The 21,529-nt window shown below is 37.4% G+C and overlaps 1 protein-coding gene across 1 annotated transcript; it reads left to right on the top strand.

Moving 5' to 3' along the window:
* The first annotated feature begins 18,233 nt into the window (after positions 1 to 18,233).
* On the top strand, positions 18,234 to 19,408 carry LOC119691662 (cuticle protein 16.5). Its single transcript, XM_038109535.2, has 2 exons — positions 18,234 to 18,373; positions 18,568 to 19,408. Exons 1-2 carry the CDS (start codon positions 18,362 to 18,364, stop codon positions 19,297 to 19,299), a joined length of 744 nt encoding a protein of 247 aa, XP_037965463.2. The 5' UTR covers positions 18,234 to 18,361; the 3' UTR covers positions 19,300 to 19,408.
* Positions 19,409 to 21,529: the final 2,121 nt, after the last annotated feature.

Here is a 21,529-nt window from a genome sequence, read left to right as displayed (position 1 = left end):
AGGTCTTTCTGCCCTTTACCAATGGCATTGAAATAATACATTGAGCGATCTCTTCAATGTACCTGTGTTCTTGCTTTTATTCTCGCTCTAAGCTTTTTAATAATAACTTAATATGAGTTTTATTTAATAATAACGAGAGTTTCATTTACACTAAAATACCACGAGAGAATGCTCCTGCTCCAGTTCTGTGCTCGTTCGATATAAATCTACCTTAACATGCACAATTTTAAATGTTTAAAGCTTAATGTATCCGAGCGAGCGCGATATGTCCATTACACATTTATCTAAAGAGTTATAGTCACAGTTCGGGCTCTGTTGCATGCACTACATCTATTCGAGGCTAAACGACTGGCTGGCCTGTTTGGATCGCTCGCATTTCTTTTTTAGGGTTTTTTCAGCGAATATACGCTGTTTAATGTGCGGTGTTTGAGCGTATCATTGCAGCCATCTAGTTTGTTTTATGGTTATTGTGGAATGCAAATGTATAAATACAAAATATGAGAAGTATGTCATCGGATGACGCAGCGGTTAGCAATGTTACGCTTGTTTTAAGGTTCTCGGGTTTGACGCTGATGAGTTTTTAAACACTGATACAAATAGGCTCATGGATCTTCGCAATTCGGTATAGCCTTTGATTAATGAAAAGTGATAAAGTAATGTCTTATAACATAAGTGTATGATATTTTCTGCTCGCGTGCAATTTCAAAACTCTATTTTAAAATAATTTTCCATCAAGATCGCTGATAATATTGAGCTTTTCGTATAATCTAGCTTTGCAACTATCAGAAAAGCTTCGAGCGTCTCTCGGAAACGAAAATAGGAATACAAAATAATGAAAGCGTCCATACTTGAGTCCGGTAAATATCACTTCTAATCCCGTCCGATTTCACGAATACGGCGGAGAAAAATCGGCGGAAACTCGCTCGATGTGAACGGAAACTGCGCGCAGCCCGGCGGGAGCATGTGTCGATCATTCCAAAATGGAATACTGACCGGCTGACAGCTTTTTCTGATTTTGAATTTGGAACCGGAAGTGGAGATCTACACCGAAGGGATTTAGCTTCCGGCGGCCGCTCTAAAAGTTATTTTTGGCGCGGCGTTTTCACGAAAACGAGCATTTGGAACACCTCCGCCGCGCAAATGATCAAAATGGACGATTCCCGTTTTGTTGTAAAGTTGGCACGCGCCTACTTTTTTGGTCTTGATGGTAGTATATCTACGTAACGTTGTTTTGAGTATATTTAAGTAGTCGTTATATTAAGTATATAATGTATGGGAAGGAAGAGAAGCACATGGACTAAATTTATGTTTTCTGATAATTACGAAAATAATAATGAGTTTTCTTAGTAGAAATATTTTCCGCAATGCTGCTTTGTGAATATAATTCTGCTTTATAAGGTGTAGGTAATTATTTACAAAAGTATAACTGCCGTACTCTATTATAGATATTGATGAAATTTTATGGTTCAAATTTTAGTCACCATGACTTAAGAAAAAAAAAACGCTCAATAAAGCCAAACCCTTTTTTGAATGACGTCTCTGAGTGCGGCCGTAGATATCACATATACCTCTATAAAACTTACCATAAAATTAAATTAGATAAAAAATATATAGTAGTTAATTATGCGAAACAGACGTTTATAGGTCAAAGCAAGAGTTTCAATTTCAATTATAAACTCAATTAATGATGCGAGCTCAATATACATTATTATATGGTAATAATTATGAGCAAATCTAATAGCTCATAATTATAGTATTAGGTGTGGCAATATAAAGAAGTTATATTTACAGAATAGACGTTAAAATTTGGCTCGCTTTCAGGCCATGTAGCACGGTACGCTATTAAGACGTGACAAAAGTTCTCTGTCTCGCTCGCTCTTGAGGCTGCGCGATGTGAGTGAGCGAGATGCAAAACTCTTGTCACGTCTTAAATGCGCCGTGTGCTAGCCCTTCTGAAAGATCGTGATAAAAATCGTGATATACCTATTCCTTATCTATGTAACAGGATGTTACAAAAGCGACATAGCAAACCAAAACGCACACGATAGGAGATTCGATATAAAAATCTTTACGATAGTAAAAGGTCACGTGATCAACAAAGGTTCTATAACATTTATTTAATTCGAGAATTACCAAAATTAAAAAAAAATAACATGTTGACTCAACCCTTTTTAGGGTTCCGTAGCCAAAATGGCAAAAACGGAACCCTTATAGTTTCGTCATGTCCGTCTGTCCGTCTGTCCGTCTGTCCGTCTGTCACAGCCGATTTACTCGGAAACTATAAGTACTACAGTGATGAAATTTGATGGGAATATGTGTTGTATGAACCGCTACAAAAATATGACACTAAATAGTAAAAAAAAAGAATTGGGGGTGGGGCCCCCCATACATGTAACTGAGGGATGAAATTTTTTTTTTCGATGTACATACCCGTGTGGGGTATCAATGGAAAGGTCTTTTAAAATGATATAAAGTTTTCTAAAAAACATTTTTCTTAAAGTGAACGGTTTTTGAGATATCAGCTCTCAAAGTCGTAAAAAGTATGTCCCCCCCCCCTCTATTTTTATAACTACGGGGTATAAAATTCTAAAAAAAATAGAGGTGATGCATGCTAATTAACTCTTTCAACGATTTTTGGTTTGATCAAAGTATCTCTTATAGTTTTTGAGATAGGTTGATTTAACTGTAAATTATATTTGCTGCTACGGAACCCTTTGTGCGCGAGCCCGACTCGCACTTGGCCGGTTTTGGCTTACTAATCTTACTATACCACTTTTGCGACATCCAAAGCAACTAAAATACGAGTTCTGCAATTTACGAAAATGAAAAAAGTTTAGATTTTTTTCTGTCATCTAGGTATATTATCTGCCAAAAAGTTCATGACGTGTCCACCAAAGGCATCACTTTTTATGCTAGAAAACGTTAACTTTTATAGTTTTCTACAAACTACGTATCAAACCTATACCTAGACGTACTTACTATATATTATGTGGTATCGCAAGGCGTGGGGCGCCCGCCTGTCCGCCTGCCGCTTGTCAAACGTAAATAGAGCATGCAGCGGGCTCAACATGAAATTTTATTAACATCAACATCCACGGAACAGGGGAAACTATTGACTTACACTGCTGAAATAAATACTGAATGTTTTTTACACTAGGCGAAAAGGAGTAGTGTTTAACCCGCCAGTGCTCGCGTCAAATTTTGTGACACAAACAGTCGCATGTGGGTCTTTTAGACCCGAAAGTAAATTGCTCTATTTTCTCGAAACAAAAGAAAATTTAGATATTATTGTACATTAAACGTAAGGTTAGTAATAAAACTATATTCAAATCAAAATTATTTATGAATTTATGTATAAAAAAATATGTTTTGACAGTTTCAAAAGTAGTATGCTCCATGTTCTTATTTATCTACATAGGAACATAAATTACAGCTTATTTTTATTAAATTTATATTTATCAATAAAAAAAACTTAATTTTATCTAAACTAATAACCATTCTTCTAAGTAACAAAAAAATATTTAACTATTTATATAAAAAAATATTCAACAATCAGCCTTCAAAGTTAACATAAATTTACATATAAAATTACTTCTTCGTTGTATTGATTAAGTATATAATTAGGTACTTTCTTCAGTATTTTCACATATTCTGATTACAATAAATGCATAAAAATGCAGTGTGATCTCTACAACGATCGTTTAAAAGGTTACGTGACGTTTCTGAAAAGAAAAAATAATAATAAAAAAAAAATATCAAAAAAATAATACTGACACAAAGCGTCGCGCTTGGGTCGAAAAGACCCATACTCACTTTGAATGTCCGTCCTGTCCAAGTGCCGCGGGCAATCTGGCCGGGGCGGGGAGTGTGGCTAGCCTATATGGTAACTTAAAGGTAACGTATCTGTGTGTGTCTGTGTCTGTCTTCGGTCTAGGTCCAATTTAAGCTCTAAAATTATAGTTATTTTTCCATGAGTCTAGATATGTTTACTATCAGATATAATCTCTAATTTGTCTTTTCCGCCTTTCTTACCCCTCCTGAGACCTTAAGTACTTATAATTATTTTTTCAATTGAATGTTTTCTATTGATTCTCATGTCTCACATTTAAATTAATTATTCCGTACTCAGAGTTATTAAAGCTTAATCTCAAGCCGTACATAATACTGAAGTTATTGGTTTTCAGATTATGGCCTATTTATTAGAACTTTAATGACGCCGTTAATTTTATAACCTTCGCACGTGCGTGATCGCTTCATAATATATATTCCACCCTTTTATATGCTAACGCTTAAATATTTATGTGTGACATGATGATACGTCTGCGAACTGATAACCTTTATGGTTGAAGTCGTCTCAGAATGCGACACGGGCGTTTCGTTTGCGTTGCGTTAGCGCTGCGTTGACTGAGCTATGATGCTCTGTCAATTTACATACTTAACCAATCTGAACGAAATGCCATGACACTATGAGATGCCCCGGCATCGTCGTTGATTCAGTCAACGCAGCACTGACGCAACGCACTCATAAAGATAAATAAAATAAATAAAATAAAACGTTCTAAGGATGTAGGGATTGGTCAACAAAAAAAACTAACATAATATATCTTGCTAACTTGCCTTGCTTGCTGGTGACTTATAGAACGTCAATGGCAGGTGCAACTTTTTCATTGCTCCAGAGTGTATAATAATAATTGGCACACGCCTGCAAAGTTAATCTGTGAAAAGTGCTTACAGCACTTTCTGGATTTGTAATTTACGTACTGATGTCCGCTCTATGTATTTTTCCTGAAAAAGCTGCATTTCCGTTCACTCACTTACCAACTTCGCATTAGAAATTTAGAACAGAGTCAATCACAATAAGCTGTGGAGTTTACATCGTTAAAATGCTCCTGTCTAGATAAGTATAGCTTGAAATTGTATTTATACTTGGAGACCATGCAATTTTGATGCGACCACGAGAGAAAACCACCCAAAAGTTAATTCAATTTAAATCTATTTATGAGTATTCAGCGCATGCAAATAAACACAGGGTGTTGCAAATATTATGGGTTTCTATAAACTGCAAAGAGGTCACTCAATTCGAAACTGTCAAACAAACAAAAATAACTCCCTGTAAAAGCAAGTCTAGTATTATAGTTTCAGTCTAGAGTGCATAGTGTGAGATCTACTTTAGTAAACATACTGTTTTTGTAACACCTGTAGGTATGCTAAATTTTATTCTGTTTCTAGCTTTATTTTCTAGCACTGTCAGTTTTTCGGATTCCCGAACAAATGTCCCGTTATTTATGTTTTTCCATTTAGAAAACGACATTTAAAATTAACTTTCTTCGCCCGCAACAGATGTTTGTAACACTTTTGCTATTTCGTATTTAGATTATTTTGTTACATAACTAAAAAATGGGGGGGCACGAATGAACCTTTCTTGAGTGACATATTACTTTCACCTTGCATTTATTTAAACACCTTATTGTATGTAGTGCGACTCCTTACCCACAGTCAAACCATATTAACATTTGGTTTTGTGGGATGTATGTAATAGCATAAGTTGTTTTCTTTGAATAAAGATTTATTCTATTCTATTCTATTCTATGTATACATAACATAGTTTAAAGTAAAAGTTAAAAGTACAAGAAAAAACAATACAAGTATACTTGTCGCCTAAACGCAATTTCTTCCAGTCAATCTTATGGTGTGAAAATAAAAGTAAGTAATTTCCTTTCCTGATGTAAGTCCGGCGCACCCTGGGCAGTCGATGACTGACGGTAATCTGCCGAACCAATCCTTTCAGTACTCCAAGAACATAACTGAAAATGGGAATTCCTGGGAATTCGGTTACACATCCGAATTGCATAGTGGACCGAAAATATTTTTCCATCCAGTGAATTCCAGTGTCCAGTTTTAACAAACTTAGGGAACAAGGTTCACCCGACCTACGACAGAGAGAAACCACAATATTTTTTTAACTTGCAAAAGGATAATGTAGTTACTGAGCCCCAGTTACGGATCTTAGTAAAAGATAAAACTAGGTGCAGCCATTGCTTTCAATTAAGACGCGTTTTGGTAACACGGTTACTATTTAATTAAATTCATGGTACGGTGTCACAGACAGACACAATGCAGACACGAACTTATTGCTTTAAAACATCTAGGGCCTTACCACAAAAACTTAGACAGTATCTAACAGATGTTTACCGCTGTCAAACGCCTACAAAATCTGTCAAATTTCGTTTTAAACACTAGTTAAACAGTGTTTTAAGTTTTTTGTGGTAGCACAGATACAGTTCGATCATATACACCTTACTCATCCACATTTGTATCTAAACTAGCGATTGCTATACGCACCAACGCTACAATATGGGGCAATGATACAAGAAAGAAGTATAAGACACATATTTATTTAAGTACAGACCTAACTTAGTATATTATATGCATAACAGAACATTGTGGGTGCACTCCTATTAAGTTATAAATACCTGTATTAAGTAGCATACCTGTGTCTTTTTGGGCCATTGTATGATATAGTCACATAGGTTAACTTTACACTTAATAAAGAAAGATCTTCATGAAGCACAGCCAGTATAAATGAGCAGTTTTCGTCCATTGTTTGTCTAAACTGAAGCTCTGGAACATGCACCTCATCTCATTGTTCACTTGAAACTTGCAGGCCCTTTGTAATTTATCTGCGAGCGAAGAAACGGTTGAAATGTAATGAAAAAGTTACGTTATCTGCGTGGAGATGAGAAATTTAATTATCAAAATATACACTCACGAGCAATGAAAAAGTTCCAGGAACATTTTCAGTCACCGTGAGTGTAATTTGTTTTCCATGGGATATGGTATTATACTAACGAACATCTTAGGGTGCTCACTCATGACCTATTTTTGGTAGGGTAGAAAATCGGGACGATCTTGCTTTATTATGATTCACATCACATCACATATTGCTTACTGTGTTTATTTAGGACGTGTGAGTTGCACTATTGCAATCAGTACGCTCTACTTTTCTCCTACTAAAGTTAGCCACAAATTTTTGGTTGTGTGAGTGAACCTGTAGATATACTCATAGAAGATTTTTTTCAATATCTACTTATACCTACCTACCGAGGAGGTCGGCACGCGCGAGGTTTAATAAAGAAAATTATACTCCAAAAATATTATAAATAATTTATGAGTAAAATCATAATAAAACGAACGCCAGGCGCTAGTAATAAAAGTAAACATTAAACTCTCATGACAGTCAATTCTGGTTATGGCCTGAATTGTAATTTTGGAGGCGAATTTTATGTTTTCTAATACACTTGTATCTAGATTAAAATATTGTATTACAGCGTAAATCATACCATTTTCATAAGTGCGTTCTAAGTAATTACTAAACTCAATCATAAGAGTGGCGCTAGCTCAGTCGAGAAACGGGCTAAAGATGCGGGTTCGAGTCCCGTGAAAAAAAAATATATCTGCACGCTTGGCAGGTGGGTTGGAGATATCAAACAGCACAAAAATATAACACTCAAAACCCGAGAAGAAATATTTGTAGATATTTAGAAAAATATATGCCCGGAAGGGGATCCAACACGGAACTCTCGGCACAAAAGCTAGAATAATCATTGCGCAATACTTCGGTCAATTCTCCTCGATCAATGATAAAATTTCTCCTCTGTTTATTATAAGAAGAAACATGTAACGTTTTCATGGCACATAATCAAGCTAATTGGTGAAATGTATATAAGTAGATGTACCTAACTGGAGAATACTCGTCCCTTCGGTATTCAAGTCATTTTAGAATCGTGGAAAAGGATAGTTTTTCCGAATCAACATTTTACCATGCACTTCCGGGAAATATCTGGGGTATTTCCCGGAAAGGCCTACTCTAACACTTAAAACCACTTACACACTCACGATCAATAAAAAAGTTACACTTACAAAATGTCAACACCAAACGACTACATTTTTTAAAACATCAACATATTTACGTTTTTAGTTGATAATTTTCTAATGCGCTGATAATTAATGTACTTCAACATTGCATTATCCTATTATAATTTTTTTGTTTGGGACTAATTTGGTGCTATTGTCAATGGAGCTTTTTCATTGCTCGTGAGTGTATATTTCTCTAACGCAATTTAGAATCAGAATAAGTCAGTTGAATAAATTAGGTCGATTAAGCAAACTGAACACCGAATAATTAAACAAAGTGGTAATTCTACGGGATTCTCCGCATCCGAACAGAATTTTCTTTTTCTACCGATAGTAATAAGATCAGGGCCCGATGAGTTTGCTTAGAATCGCCTCTTTCATTCAATATAGAAGACTTTATTTAATAAGTTGGATTAAAAGAGGATCTTTTTCTATTGATACATAAATGAAAACTATTTTCTAAGGATCGGTTGGTGAATTTAATATCTATCAAATTAATATGAAGAACACTAAAAAATAAAGTCATTTAGTTTGTATTGGAATCTGAATCTACAAAACCGATTTTGTTTTTTTTAACAGACTAATAGGATGTTGTTGATACGTAAACTCCTACGACATAACTTTAAAACAAAATATATCATTCACGATCCGTAATCAAATATGCTTTTAAATAAATATCTGCCTCAGCCTGGGATCGCACCCGGGACCCTCGGCACTATCGTCAGAGTCACTAACCAATGCGCCATCAGTTCGTAAGACTCGATACCGTTGTAGTTGTATTCTATGTCTTCGGTCGTAAATAGAATACAACTTAAACAACAGTCAAAGTAAACTAACGAACCAATGAAGCCTTCAGTCGTAAACTTCACTATAGGGTGGATTTCAACAAGTCCTAAAAAATCTTCATTTCCGTGGACTTTTTTATCTTAAGGTTTTTTATATTAGAAAAACGCTTTTATTAAAGTTTTTGGTAATGTTAGTGTTCTTACTAAATGGGTAGCAGATAAGTTAAAAACTTAACGAGATACGGATGATTAAAAATTTCGTGCCACGGCGATGAAACATGCGTTCACGGCAATGAAACAAGCGTCCACGGCAATGAAACAAAGGCCCACGGCAATGAAACAAACTTCCACGGCAATGAAAGAACTGTATACAATGGAAATTTAAGAATCAATCCACTGCAATTTTTAAAAAGACTGTGAGGGAAACGCAAACTTAGACAGGCATGTATGGCAGAAATATTTGGATAGATATTGGAACGAAAGAAAGAACGACAGTATGTATAAAAAAATAAGTATATAGTATGGAATTCTCTAAGGAGCATTGTGGGGTCCGTATTGCGATGTATAAAACAAAATGTTTCATTTCACACTAATAACGTTCACAACATATAATAAACCTTACCTTTAACATCTATATTTTTATAAGGTATAATACCCAATGTGTATACTGTTCATTTTATGTAAAATTCATAAAATATACTAAGGTAACGGGTCCATATATCGCGGTATTCAAAATGGCGTCCTTATTTCGAGTTATATTTATTTTCATGATTATTACTCATTTTAATAGGTTTGGATACTCTAAAATTACATTTAATCGTTCATTATCTTTAACTGAAACTACTTGATGTAGTAAATATGTTTAAAATTGCCTAAAATTACTAAAAACTCATGTAATGTGCCGTGAGGGCGACGCCGCCATGTTTTTCATACAAACGCGACCCGGCTTACGTAAGGCCAGCCATATTTAATAATTGTGTTTTTTAATATTTATACGACGTTCAACTTTGTAAATAGTTTATATTTAGTTTATTATATTCTTATACTTACATTAAATTTAAATTTTAACTCTTTTTAAACTAATTTAACCCCTTTAAACTCAAAAACAAAATACCTCGGTATAAGGGCCTGATTTTTATACGTTGTTCCTAACTCCGAGTTACCCTCGGTATAAGGAAAAATACTATGTCATGATTTTTAGCTTATAACTTTACAAATAATAACATTTGAAGTATATGCTTGATTACATAATAATAATGATGAACGTGACAAGCTTATAACCTAATTCGGCGGTACAAAATATCCTCTAGGAATCTTAATATGACACGATAATTGTTGACCCAAAAATCATGGTTACCTAGAAAACCTTAACTTAGTATGTATATTTGAAATGATAAAAAACAGTGTTATTTCATCGCTATTAACGTAAGTGATACATAATTTTACCAATATTTTATGTATGATTTGAGTAACAAATCTATGTTGTTTCTAAATAGATAATTTGATAACTCGGAATATGGATTATTAAAATACTTGCTGAACCCCTAATATGGAGTATGACATTTTACATAGGTAGGTACCTCGGAAATCGGAATATGACTACATCACACCTTCGCAGTGTCATCCGATGCCGTCATCAAACCATAAAATCAAGATGAATTAGCGACTTTCTTCCTAAATATAAAAGGGGTGTGGATAGATATGCCTGACTTTACGAAACTACTACTAGATACTACCTACTTATTACTCTTTATAAAAGAAGAAAGAAAGAAATTTGTAGACGTAAAACTTTATTTGGGTGAATAAAATAACACACACGACCGTGGAGTTTTTATAACACTTATATACACAATTGCCTAATTTCATTTCTGTATTTTATTTCCATTATCCTTCTACTTCGAGGTCTGATGGCCGTTGTAATATTGTTATCCCAGAATTCCCAGATAAATGAATGTCCTGTATACTGCATTTCATGTTTGGTTTAGGGGTCTGGTTGATTTTTTCATTTTCTTGTTGTTGTCACTGAAAAATAAAGTAAGTAGGTAAATTGTATGGATAGTTGACAGAATTAAGCTTATCCTTATAAGTTGGTACCCATTTTCACAAAACTTAGTGAGTTTAGAAACGAAAACGCTAGAACAAAAACCTAGGTTAGTAACTAAACTGATGCCAAATTACTGATAAAAACATAAAAATATTTCCATTTTACGTAATTTCCTAAAATAATTCGCACACTAGCTTACCTTATCGATTTTCCAATTGCATATTGCAAATACAAACATAATAATTTAATAAAAGATGTTTGTTTTCTAATGTAAAGACTTAACAAAAATACTTTCAAAGAATAGCGGCAAACTTTTCGGCGGAAAATTGAACATGGCGCCGGCGCGCCTCCAGTCCAGCGCGCATGCGCCATAGAGATGTACCTAGTGCAATGTTCCTTGCTTCCGACCTATGCTTGAATGAAAAAAATAATCGATGCTGGATCGATTCCTGGGTAGATACTTTTATTATAATCATATTCGTTTATGGTAAATACATTAGGTACTCATCGGAAATTAGTACTGATAAGGTATTTGGCTTTTGTAAGTATTCGATACTTTTCCTCATCCCTTACACATCTACTTTTATTACGTATCATCAATTTTTAAACATTTAAGTAAGAACATAAAATATCGTGGAAAAATTTTAGACCTTACTTAGATAAAAACTATAGTAAAAAATGTTTAAATCATTCGAGTTCAATAATCGATTATATTCGATTACTGTCACTATTTCATCAATTTACCCCATCTCTACTCTATTTTTTTTTTAATCGCTTGGAAAAGTCCATAGAACATCATAGAAGCATTATGAATATTTTTTCTAGCCAATGTTACCAGTTGCAATAATGAATTATGAAAATGTTACATAAATAATAGAAATTATCACGAAAACCAATATAAATGGAGAGTATTTAATTCTTTTCATTATTTTCAACTACTATTTAGAATAATTAAATTTATTTGGAGTACTTTAGGGTTAAAAAAGTATATCGATATTTTAGATTGTAATTTCCTTATGTTCATGGCCACACTCATGGAGCCACTGACAGGACTAACTCGGAATATGGAACAGGCTACCTCGGTATATGGAAGAAACCATAATCCTACCTCGGTATAAGGGCAAATCGACATGTGTAATAAATTATATTTTTTTAAGTATAATTAATGTGTTATCAATGAATCTGTGTTAAGAAATATAAAATTTAACGTATATTCTTACAGAAGACAATATTTCACATCAATATTGATGGTTACAAATGCTTATTTTTCTTACTTACTTTCAAATGTTGTTATTTACCTCGGAATATGGACCCGTTACCTTATAATATGACATATATTCTCTGTGCTGAATTACACAACACCGGCAAAACACCTAGCAAAAAAATATAAACAAAGGCGTGTGCGGTTAGGTGCACATGTTGGTCAGCTAAGCGTCTCCCTACATAGCGCCAATAATAATAACTCAGTCAAAACTCCTTGCACCAAAACCTAAACATAGAGCGTCTCCCCATGTAGCCCTGCTTCGCTTTTGCTGAACATGTGCACTTAACCGCTCCTCCTCGCTTTTCTCGTCATCGCACCTATCTTTAGGTTGTGGTGCTAGAGGTTCTGATGGTGATGTGTAATTTAACACACATTATGTGATATGATAGAATATTTTATGAACTTTATGCTAAATCATAGTATATTTTAATTGGTATAATAATATGAAATGTACATGTTGTCATCATCAGCCTATAATCATCCAATGCTGGACATAGGCCTCTCCCAAGGAGCGCCACAACACTCGGTCCTCGGTCTTCCGAATCCAGCCACTACCGGCTACCTGCCTATACTTGCATATTTTGACAGCTATGTTGGTATAAACCTTAGTCCTCTGACGTATAACTTCTTTTCTGATACCATCCATTAGAGAAACCCCAAGCATAGCTCTCTCCATAGCACGCTGAGTGACTTTAAATCGGTGGACCAGTCCCACCATCAGTGTCCAGGTCTCTGCACCGGGTTCCCCTCATCTCGCCTAATCTTTAGTATTCTAAACTCATTTCGCATAACTCGTAAGGTCTAAACTATAAATAATATTAATAATATTATCCTGATAAATACTATATTCAGTATGTTTTAAATGTCAATGTGATATTGAATGATCGAAATATCGAAAGTGAATGACCATTATAATTATTACAATCGCCATTAAACCCCATGGGATCGAAACCTAAAGGTAGGTGCGACGACGAGCAAAGCGAGGAGGAGCATGTTAGGTGCACATGTTCGTCTAAAGCAAAGCGGAGCGCAGCGAAGCGTTACCCACATAGCGGAAAATTAAATACCTAATGCAAGGCACCAGTTTGCACTATATAGGGAGACGCTTCGTCAAAGTTAAAGCCAAATGAATATTAGTAGTTTTTATAAGCTATGCCATAGTATTGTTAGGCTATTTGAGATTTGACCATACCGTTATTAGGCTAAATAAGATTATGCGAAATAACTTTTTACTAAACGAGATTTATGTCATACAATTTTCGGCGAAACGAGACTTTGACCAAACGTTACTATGCAATACGATACGAGATTAGGCAAATAAATCTTAGGCCAAAAAAGGTAGAACCCTCTGCACCATATGTCATAACTGGCAGGGCGCAATGGTTGAAGACTGTTGGATGCGCCTTTCAGCCTCCTGGTCGAAGTTGCTTCTGCCTAGCCGAATAGTCTGCCTCAGGTAGTCATATTATTGCACAACTTCGATAGTTGTCTCACGAACGATCACCGGCTCCGGTTTTGTGTGAACATTCTACATGACTTTTGTCTTGCCCAAGTTCATACGGAGGCCTACACGTTGCAAGCAGCATTAAGGCCACTTAGCATCCAGATGAGTTCCTGCAGAGATGTATGTTCTATTATATTCTATTCTACTATCTGTGGGAGGTGTAAGTACCTGCACCTGGCTCTCTCGAATGGGACCTTTGTGCAATGTGCATATCCCCAAGGTCTAAGCTGCTGCCTTTCTAAGCTTGGACCATTTCCCACCACGCTGGTCCACAGCGAGTTGGTGGGTTCACATATTATCTAGATGTGCTAAATCTATAGGTAGATATGCAGGGTTCTTCACGATGTTTTCCTTCACCGTAAGAGCGATGGTATACATCATCATCATCATCACGACCCATTACGTCCCCACTGCTGGGGCACGGGTCTCCTTCCTTCCAATGAAGGAAGGGATTAAGCCTAGTCCACCACGCTGGCCAAGTGCGGGTTGGTGGACCCCAACACAAGCAAGCTTGTGCTGAGAGAGTTATCGGGTAAGTGGGCAACCCGACTGTCAGATGTTTTCAAGCCGCCCGAAGGCCTCTGACTAGGCTTAACGACTGCTGCCGAAGCAGCAACCGGGACCCACGGTTTGAAGCACGGAAGCGTCCAGAAAAGCACCACTTGAAATTGGTCACCCATCCAATGGCTGACCGTGTCAGTTGTTGCTTAACCTCAGCGATCAGTTACGATCACTGAGGCCCGCTCGACTACGGACGCTTCTATACATTGTATTTAAATTCAAAGAAACACATTGGTACATGTCAGCGCCGGAATTCGCACCCGCATTATTGGAGTGGGAAGCGGGCGCTTACCCTACTGAGCTACCACCGGTCTTATTTATACATAACGTTCATTATAATTATGTTGTGATTGTTATTATTAATGTAATATTATATATTTCGTTTTTATACATCGCGATACGCACCCGTTTTAAAGCACTGCAAAAAGAGGTAATTTGACTAGTTCTGTAGGTAATGTCAGTGATCGGTATTAAAAGATAAAAGATAAAATACACTTAATTGCACACAAACAGAAATAGTTTCACAAACATAGAAAAGAAAAATGGTACAATCGGCGGCCTTATTACTAAAAGTAATCTCTTCCAGACAACCACATTGAAAGGAAATATAAAGTATAAAGAAAGGGGTAACGTGTGACAAGACAAGAGAAAATACAACTTAATTACTATGAACAATGTGTAAATACCTACATACAATAATACTTAAATATATTATGAACACATATAAATACTTTAAACCTACATAGCTATTAATAATTATATACCTAGACCTTATATGTAATAATAAAATACATACATAAATAAATATGGTATTACATGGTATTACCTGTATTACAGGTAAAAGATATGTTACTTTGCCTAATCATTTATTATATGCGGGGACCTATTAATGGCATCAAGTAATTATTAAGTTGTGTTGTCTTGTTTTTAGTAAATGCTGTTGGTTCTCCATGAAAATGTTAAAATAAAAAATAAAAAAAATAATAATCATACAAACCACGGCGATGAAAACATAAGTCACGGAAATGAATAACCTGGCCACGGAAATGAATAACATAACCACGGCAATGAATACAAATTATTTTACAAGACATGGCAATGAAATTTTTTTCATTGCCGTGGCTTTTTTTTCATTGCCATAGCAAATATAGGCCACGGAAGCCACGGAAATGAAAGCATGGCGATGAAAATCAAGGCATTAAATATAAATAACTAAAAAAGTATTAACTATTCGAAGAAATAAACACTTTATAAGGTAAATATTTTCAAAAAGCTTTCTTTTGAATGCTTACTCTAGAAGACAAACTTAATTTTATAGAAGTTATATCTATCCACGGCAATGAAAGAAAAAATGTCCAGTCCCCAAAATTTTTACTGATTTTCACTATAGCGCAAAAACGCGGGCACCGATGTACCTCCTTCCACGTCGAGCAGTTAGGCGACACTTGTAAGAAACGATTAGCGCACTGAGGGGGGCACCCAAGTTCATAGGTAAAACAATAGCCTTGATCATGTTTAGGACACGGCAATGAACAGAAGTTCTGGGACACATGAATTTTCACTTACCGTTCGCTATATTCTTTATATATTGCAATAAATGTATTCCGTGACAATACTTTAACTATTAATGTATCAAATGAAACTAAGTTTAACTATCAATACTCAATATTTTTTCATCAATGAAGAATAATACAAAACGTGGTAACGTGGGGACAGACACGGCAATGAAAGATTTGGGGGTTCAATATTTTTTTTAAAAATATCCATTAATCCTATTAATAAAATATTTAGTGCTACACATAGATAACTATTTCACTTAACCGGAAAAAAATATTAGAAAATTATAACTTGGTTTTTTAGTACCGATTTCATTGATGCCACGCAATTTTTGGCCGCGGGAAATTCACCCTATAGAACGATTGTTAAACTATTCAAGTAAAGTGTAAAACAAAACGATCACGATAACGTATGGTACTCCGATATCGGAGACACATGTGCCTGCACTCTCGAGATTACTTCTACTTGTAGCTGTGAGTGCCGCGTCATAGTGTCTGTCAATGATAGCCCGTTAGCTGCACGGAACACTAAACTGTCGGGGCTCCGCATAGGACCAGTGGATTTGCACCGTCTGAGGGACCATAATGATTGACAGCTCTAAACCCTTTACCACTAGCTGTCAAAATAGGGGTAAAGGTTCTAGCTGAAAACTAGCGCTATGGTAGGCCATAGCATCAAGCTGAGCTAGAACCTGTTTCAGCACCGGGAAGCAACTCTTATGCTAACTATTAGTTATTTTTGAATTGTTGTGTTGTTTCTGTGTGTGTAATAGTGTGTATGAAATGATTCAAAATGATTTATTTGCCATAAATAGGAACCTCTGGAACATGCATACATTAACCGTGATTGTTGCCTCCTTTTAATCAGAGCCTGTGACAGGAATCACCGATCTTTCTTATTTTTTTTAATATGGTCATCATATTTTTACCCTATAGTGACTTATCAGTACCTATCAATAGTGACTAATCTTAGGCAGTGACAAATCCTGCATCAGCTCTAGGGTTTGTCAACGATCAACGACGCGCTAAGTAGAAGGATGGAGCCTTCCTGAGTGATGTATTAATAATGCGTCCAGCCTTTTTGTATAGAGATCTTAGTAGACTAGCCCGCTGTACATAGATAACTTAGTAAGGTAGACGTTGTAGAAATTAGATATTGTTTATACATATCTGTTCATAATCAAGATCAATATGCTTATAGAAGTCACTTAACACTCCAAGGTCACGTTGTAGTTATCTAATCGCTTACAACTTAAGTAGGTATATCCTCTGATTCACTTAGCTAGTGTTGATGACGGAAGTCCATGGTAAAGTGATGTTTATAGCTCTTTGCAAGACGGCTATTTACAACACTCGATCTATATTGGCTGATTTAACATCTTAAAGCAATAACCTTAAAACTCAAAGTAACAAAATGAGTAACTATAATACTTCAACGACCTTACAGCTATAATTACCTAACAGTATTTGTTTTCGGAAACTTCGTTCTCGCCCACTGCAGGTGTCTGGTTCCATCGAAGGAATGTCTGCTCTAGAAAAAAACAATGTCATTTGTTTTATTTATTTTAGTTCGTAATTTTAAATAGTGATAATTTAATATATCTACCTAATATAGTAGATACGTTTAAAAATATAGGTACGCAACACATGTAGGTATATTATAAAAGCTGAAACTGGATCAAACCGGAACTCTACAACGGAAGTGCCTCCGCCCTGACATAGTCCAATTTAGTAGATGGCGCTGACAATGGTGGGTAACAGTTACATCATCCCGTGTTGAGAATAACCACCCCGAGGCAGCCGAGCCACCTGGTTGGCGCTGCCTGCAAACTGCCGCCAGTTTAGGGGGCTATTCTCGGATCTATTAGATCGATTCTCTGCGTGTATACGGATTGCAAATAACTTACACGGACGTTGCGTACCGGCTGGTTACGTATTCCTGCATAATGCCATTGAGATGGAACTTGAATGGCGTATGTTTGGGACTTCACAATAATCTCTTTGCAATACTTAGAGCTAATGAGCTAAAATAATTTTGTCATTAACATAGCATTTAAAGTTTGCAAACCTATTTTACTGAAACATGGTCGTATTTACCTTTTTTTTGAGCAGACAACGCTTCTTCCGCTTCCTATATGAGTGTACCTAGGTAGGTACTTGAGCAGAGAACAATATATTTAATATTTGTCTATCGTTCGTAAAAGCTTACATCATAACTTTTTTTCCCAAATCACAATTTATATTTGATTTCTGCGAATCTGACAACCGCTGTATAGCCAGAAAAGAAATTACGCTGCCGGAATCCCGATAGATAGAAATAACGGAAAGGCTGGCCAAATATGAAATGAGGGATTATTGGATCTCACGGATTGAGTGCGTACTTACCTAGGCGCGGCGGCCGCTTATTGAAAGGCTTTCGTCCTCGCAACTACACTCTACATCCTTTTCAACAGCTTTGACATTAAACCAACCAACATAAATAATCTCCGATCGAGATCCAGTTTTAAATGGCACATACTGGCCGCATACAATACGATGCCTCGGGCTATTGGACTGTTTAAACTTGGAACACGTTTGTCAAAATAGTCAATTCGCTTCCTGCACCCTTCCCGCCCTTGGCAATACTTTTACCGCGTGGCATGAGAGTCAAGTCCGCGCCGCCGGTATAAAAGCGCCGCGTTGCGAAACCAGAGTATTCAGTAGCCTTCGTGCAGTCTACCACAGAAGTACACGATGAGAGTTCTGGTTGGTCACCATTTCTTATTCGGTTTTCTTGTTAGACAGCCATAACTAGTGCAGTTTTAAAATTGTTTACTAGATGATACCATCATCTTATTAACATTCACATAATTTGCATTTATGATGTAATCTATTCAAAAAATTGCACTTATTCTAAATTCTATTCCTAAATCATGCATTAATTATCATTCCATTTACAGATCATTACCGCTTGCGTGTTGGCGTGCGCCGCAGCCGCGCCGTCGGTGGGCGTGCTGGCCCCCGCGCTGCCCACCATCAGCTCGGGCGACATCGCCGGCGCCGCCATCGAGGCGCACGCCGAGGCAGCCGACCACCTGCGCGCCGCCGCCGACGCCGGCCGCCAGGCGTACGACCAGGCCGCCGAGCTGCAGGGCCGCGCCGCCAACGCCGCCGAGGACCACGCCTGGAGGGCCATCGACAACGTCAAGACAGTGGAAGCGCAGCTCGACGGAGCCGCCGCCGCCGCCGCGCCTCAGCTGGCCAAGTCTCTGGTCCGCACTCCCGTGGTCGCGCCTGTGGCTGCGTACGCCGCCGCCCCCGTGGCTGCCTACGCTCCGGCTGTAGCCGCCCCCGTTGCCACTTACGCTGCTGCTCCCGTGGCTACCTACGCCGCTGCCCCCGTGGCGACCTACGCCGCTGCTCCCGTGGCTGCCTACGCCGCTGCTCCCGCCATCTCCACCTACGCCGCGCCCGCCACCAAGACCGTGGTGACCCAGTCGCTGTCCCAGACGCACCCCGCGCCAGCGCCCGCCTTCGCCTACGCCGCCGCCGCCCCGGCTCTGTACGCCGCTCCTGCAGCTTACGCCGCCGCCCCCGTCGCGTACGCCGCCCCCGCGGCCTACCATGCCGCCCCCGTGGCGTACGCCGCTCACGCCACCCCCTACGTCAAGACCTACGCTCAACCCTGGTAAATGTGATCATGTACAGCACACCAAAAATACTCATTTTGGACTCATTAACTATTTAAAAACATCCATAGAGGCGAAGACGTGTAAATAAATTCCTAAAACTTAAAAATTATTCGTTGACGTTTCCTTTTAATACCTACAGTGCCACAAACTTATCTGTTCCGGTGAGAGCTCACGTAAATGTCTAATATTTCTTCATTCTTTAAGATGTTAAGTTTTCCCGTAATGGTAATTTACCCTTGCGGTTTTAATAAACCCATCTAACTTATATCGATATATAATTTATTAGTAAATGATGAGATATGAACCAATTTAGTTAACTGTCACCGGATCAGATAAGTTTGACGCACTATAACCCTCGCACCAAAGTGTAGTTTATGACTTATGTATGATGCAAGTTAAGTCCGCATTGCAATGGTTAGTGAAGTGATTGGCCAGTAATTACATACGAGTAGGCTGCGGATAGCATGATTCATGGCAGGTAAACAGCAGCGGGCACAAAATATGTGACCAAGGCCTATCGGAGCCGTTCAATTGAGTTGATCTGAATACATAATTCAAGTACTTACCTACCTCAGAGGTCAACACAGGTTGCCCTTTCTACACAGATGCTGGCCAACTATGTATTTGCGTACTACCTGGCTGCATAATTGGAGACACATAAATTATTAAAGTGATTCCAGGATAGGAATATCAGCCAGACATAATAATTAATTAAAATATCCTAATAATCCTCTCACAACCAAAAGCTATCCTATATGCGCAGTAGGTGCCTATATACGCTTACGTTTAAAGTGAAGCGGGGTAACCATCTTTCTAGAAAGCTCTTAAATAAATTTGCACAATTTCAAGCGTGACTTTTCATCTGATACGGGGCGCATTAATTTAAGCGCCTCTTGTGTGGCCAACTCGGATGTACCTATTCAAGAAATACGAGCAACTTCTCTTAAAATGCCACTTTCATTTTATTTATTCTCCCTCCTTGGCGGAGGATTTTAAGAAATAGAACCTTAGTACCTACATGAAAGTAAAATGCCTATACTCCTTGGCCACCCATATCGCCGCATTTACATTTAACCCTTAGCAAATCGCCTGAAAAAATACATAATTGTTGGTATGGGGTCATATTGACGCCTTAATATATAAATTATTTATTATAAAAAAAAATAGGTACTTAATGAAAATAAAGCAGTACTTAATTACAGACAATGGTCGGACTGCCCGGACGAAACCTTGACCTTACAATCGAGATCAGATCCGCAAAATGAGGTAGCATTCCCCGCAAGGCCGCGTGTGACAGGTTGATTAAAACCTACATGGTGCCGCCTTCTTGGGCGCTGGCGACTTTCACTCCGGACCCTGAACTTCACCGAGGTGACTAGAAGCCGTGTGACGTCATTGGCGTCTCCACGCGTCATTAGCAAAGAACGCATAGCCATAGACAGTAAAACACTCACGGATGTATTGCAGTGCTCAAGTGTTGTTGAATCCTGGCTGTGACTGTGACACTGGGGCAGGTAATATTTTAAGGTGAGTATAAATAAATGAAAAATAAAACATATCGTTTCATTCTATGAGCCTCAAAATTAATGTAAATAAAATTGGGATTCCAGGTGACATCATTTTAATGTTTCTGTTTATATCACGGACTAGGTAAAGCTCCCAAATCTCCTTGATAAAAGCTCCGGTCATTGCTACTTGGCCGGACAATGGCGAAGCCACCTCACTGCATTACTATGCTAATTTAACCCATTAAATGTCCACATTCCAGTCCAATATTACCTAACGTTTGAAATATGAATACTGGCGCCAAACGAGACGACACGAGAAACCATAAATTAAAAAGGTTTTTGACCTTCGTCTTTTTGGTGTCGTTCAAGTGTCGTTTAACGCAATGAATGGGTTATGAACGTTATAAACAACACTACATCCGTTAAGTACAATAAACTAGTGTAAATAAGCTAAAAAATCTTTTAAATTAAGTGTGTTGTGTTGTGTTTTATTGTAAGCCAGCTTGTCTTAAAAAGTTCCCGTAGGATTATTTTTTGCACATACTACTTAATTCTTAAATCGTTAGATTTGTATAATTTTTACAGTGTTCCAGTTAAGGTGGCCTCCAATATTACCTACGTGTAAAATTTAATACAAAAAAATTATCGTACAACAAGATTTGCCATTGAAATTCGGGTAAAAAAACTACAGGATTATCAATGAAATAAAATTGAAACATGAG

The sequence above is a fragment of the Plutella xylostella genome, chromosome 9 (genome assembly GCF_932276165.1).
Source record: "Plutella xylostella chromosome 9, ilPluXylo3.1, whole genome shotgun sequence".
NCBI classification, from domain to species: domain Eukaryota; kingdom Metazoa; phylum Arthropoda; class Insecta; order Lepidoptera; family Plutellidae; genus Plutella; species Plutella xylostella.
The sequence above is the reverse complement of the archived record's forward strand: the minus strand, read 5'-3'. Positions and strand labels throughout refer to the sequence as shown.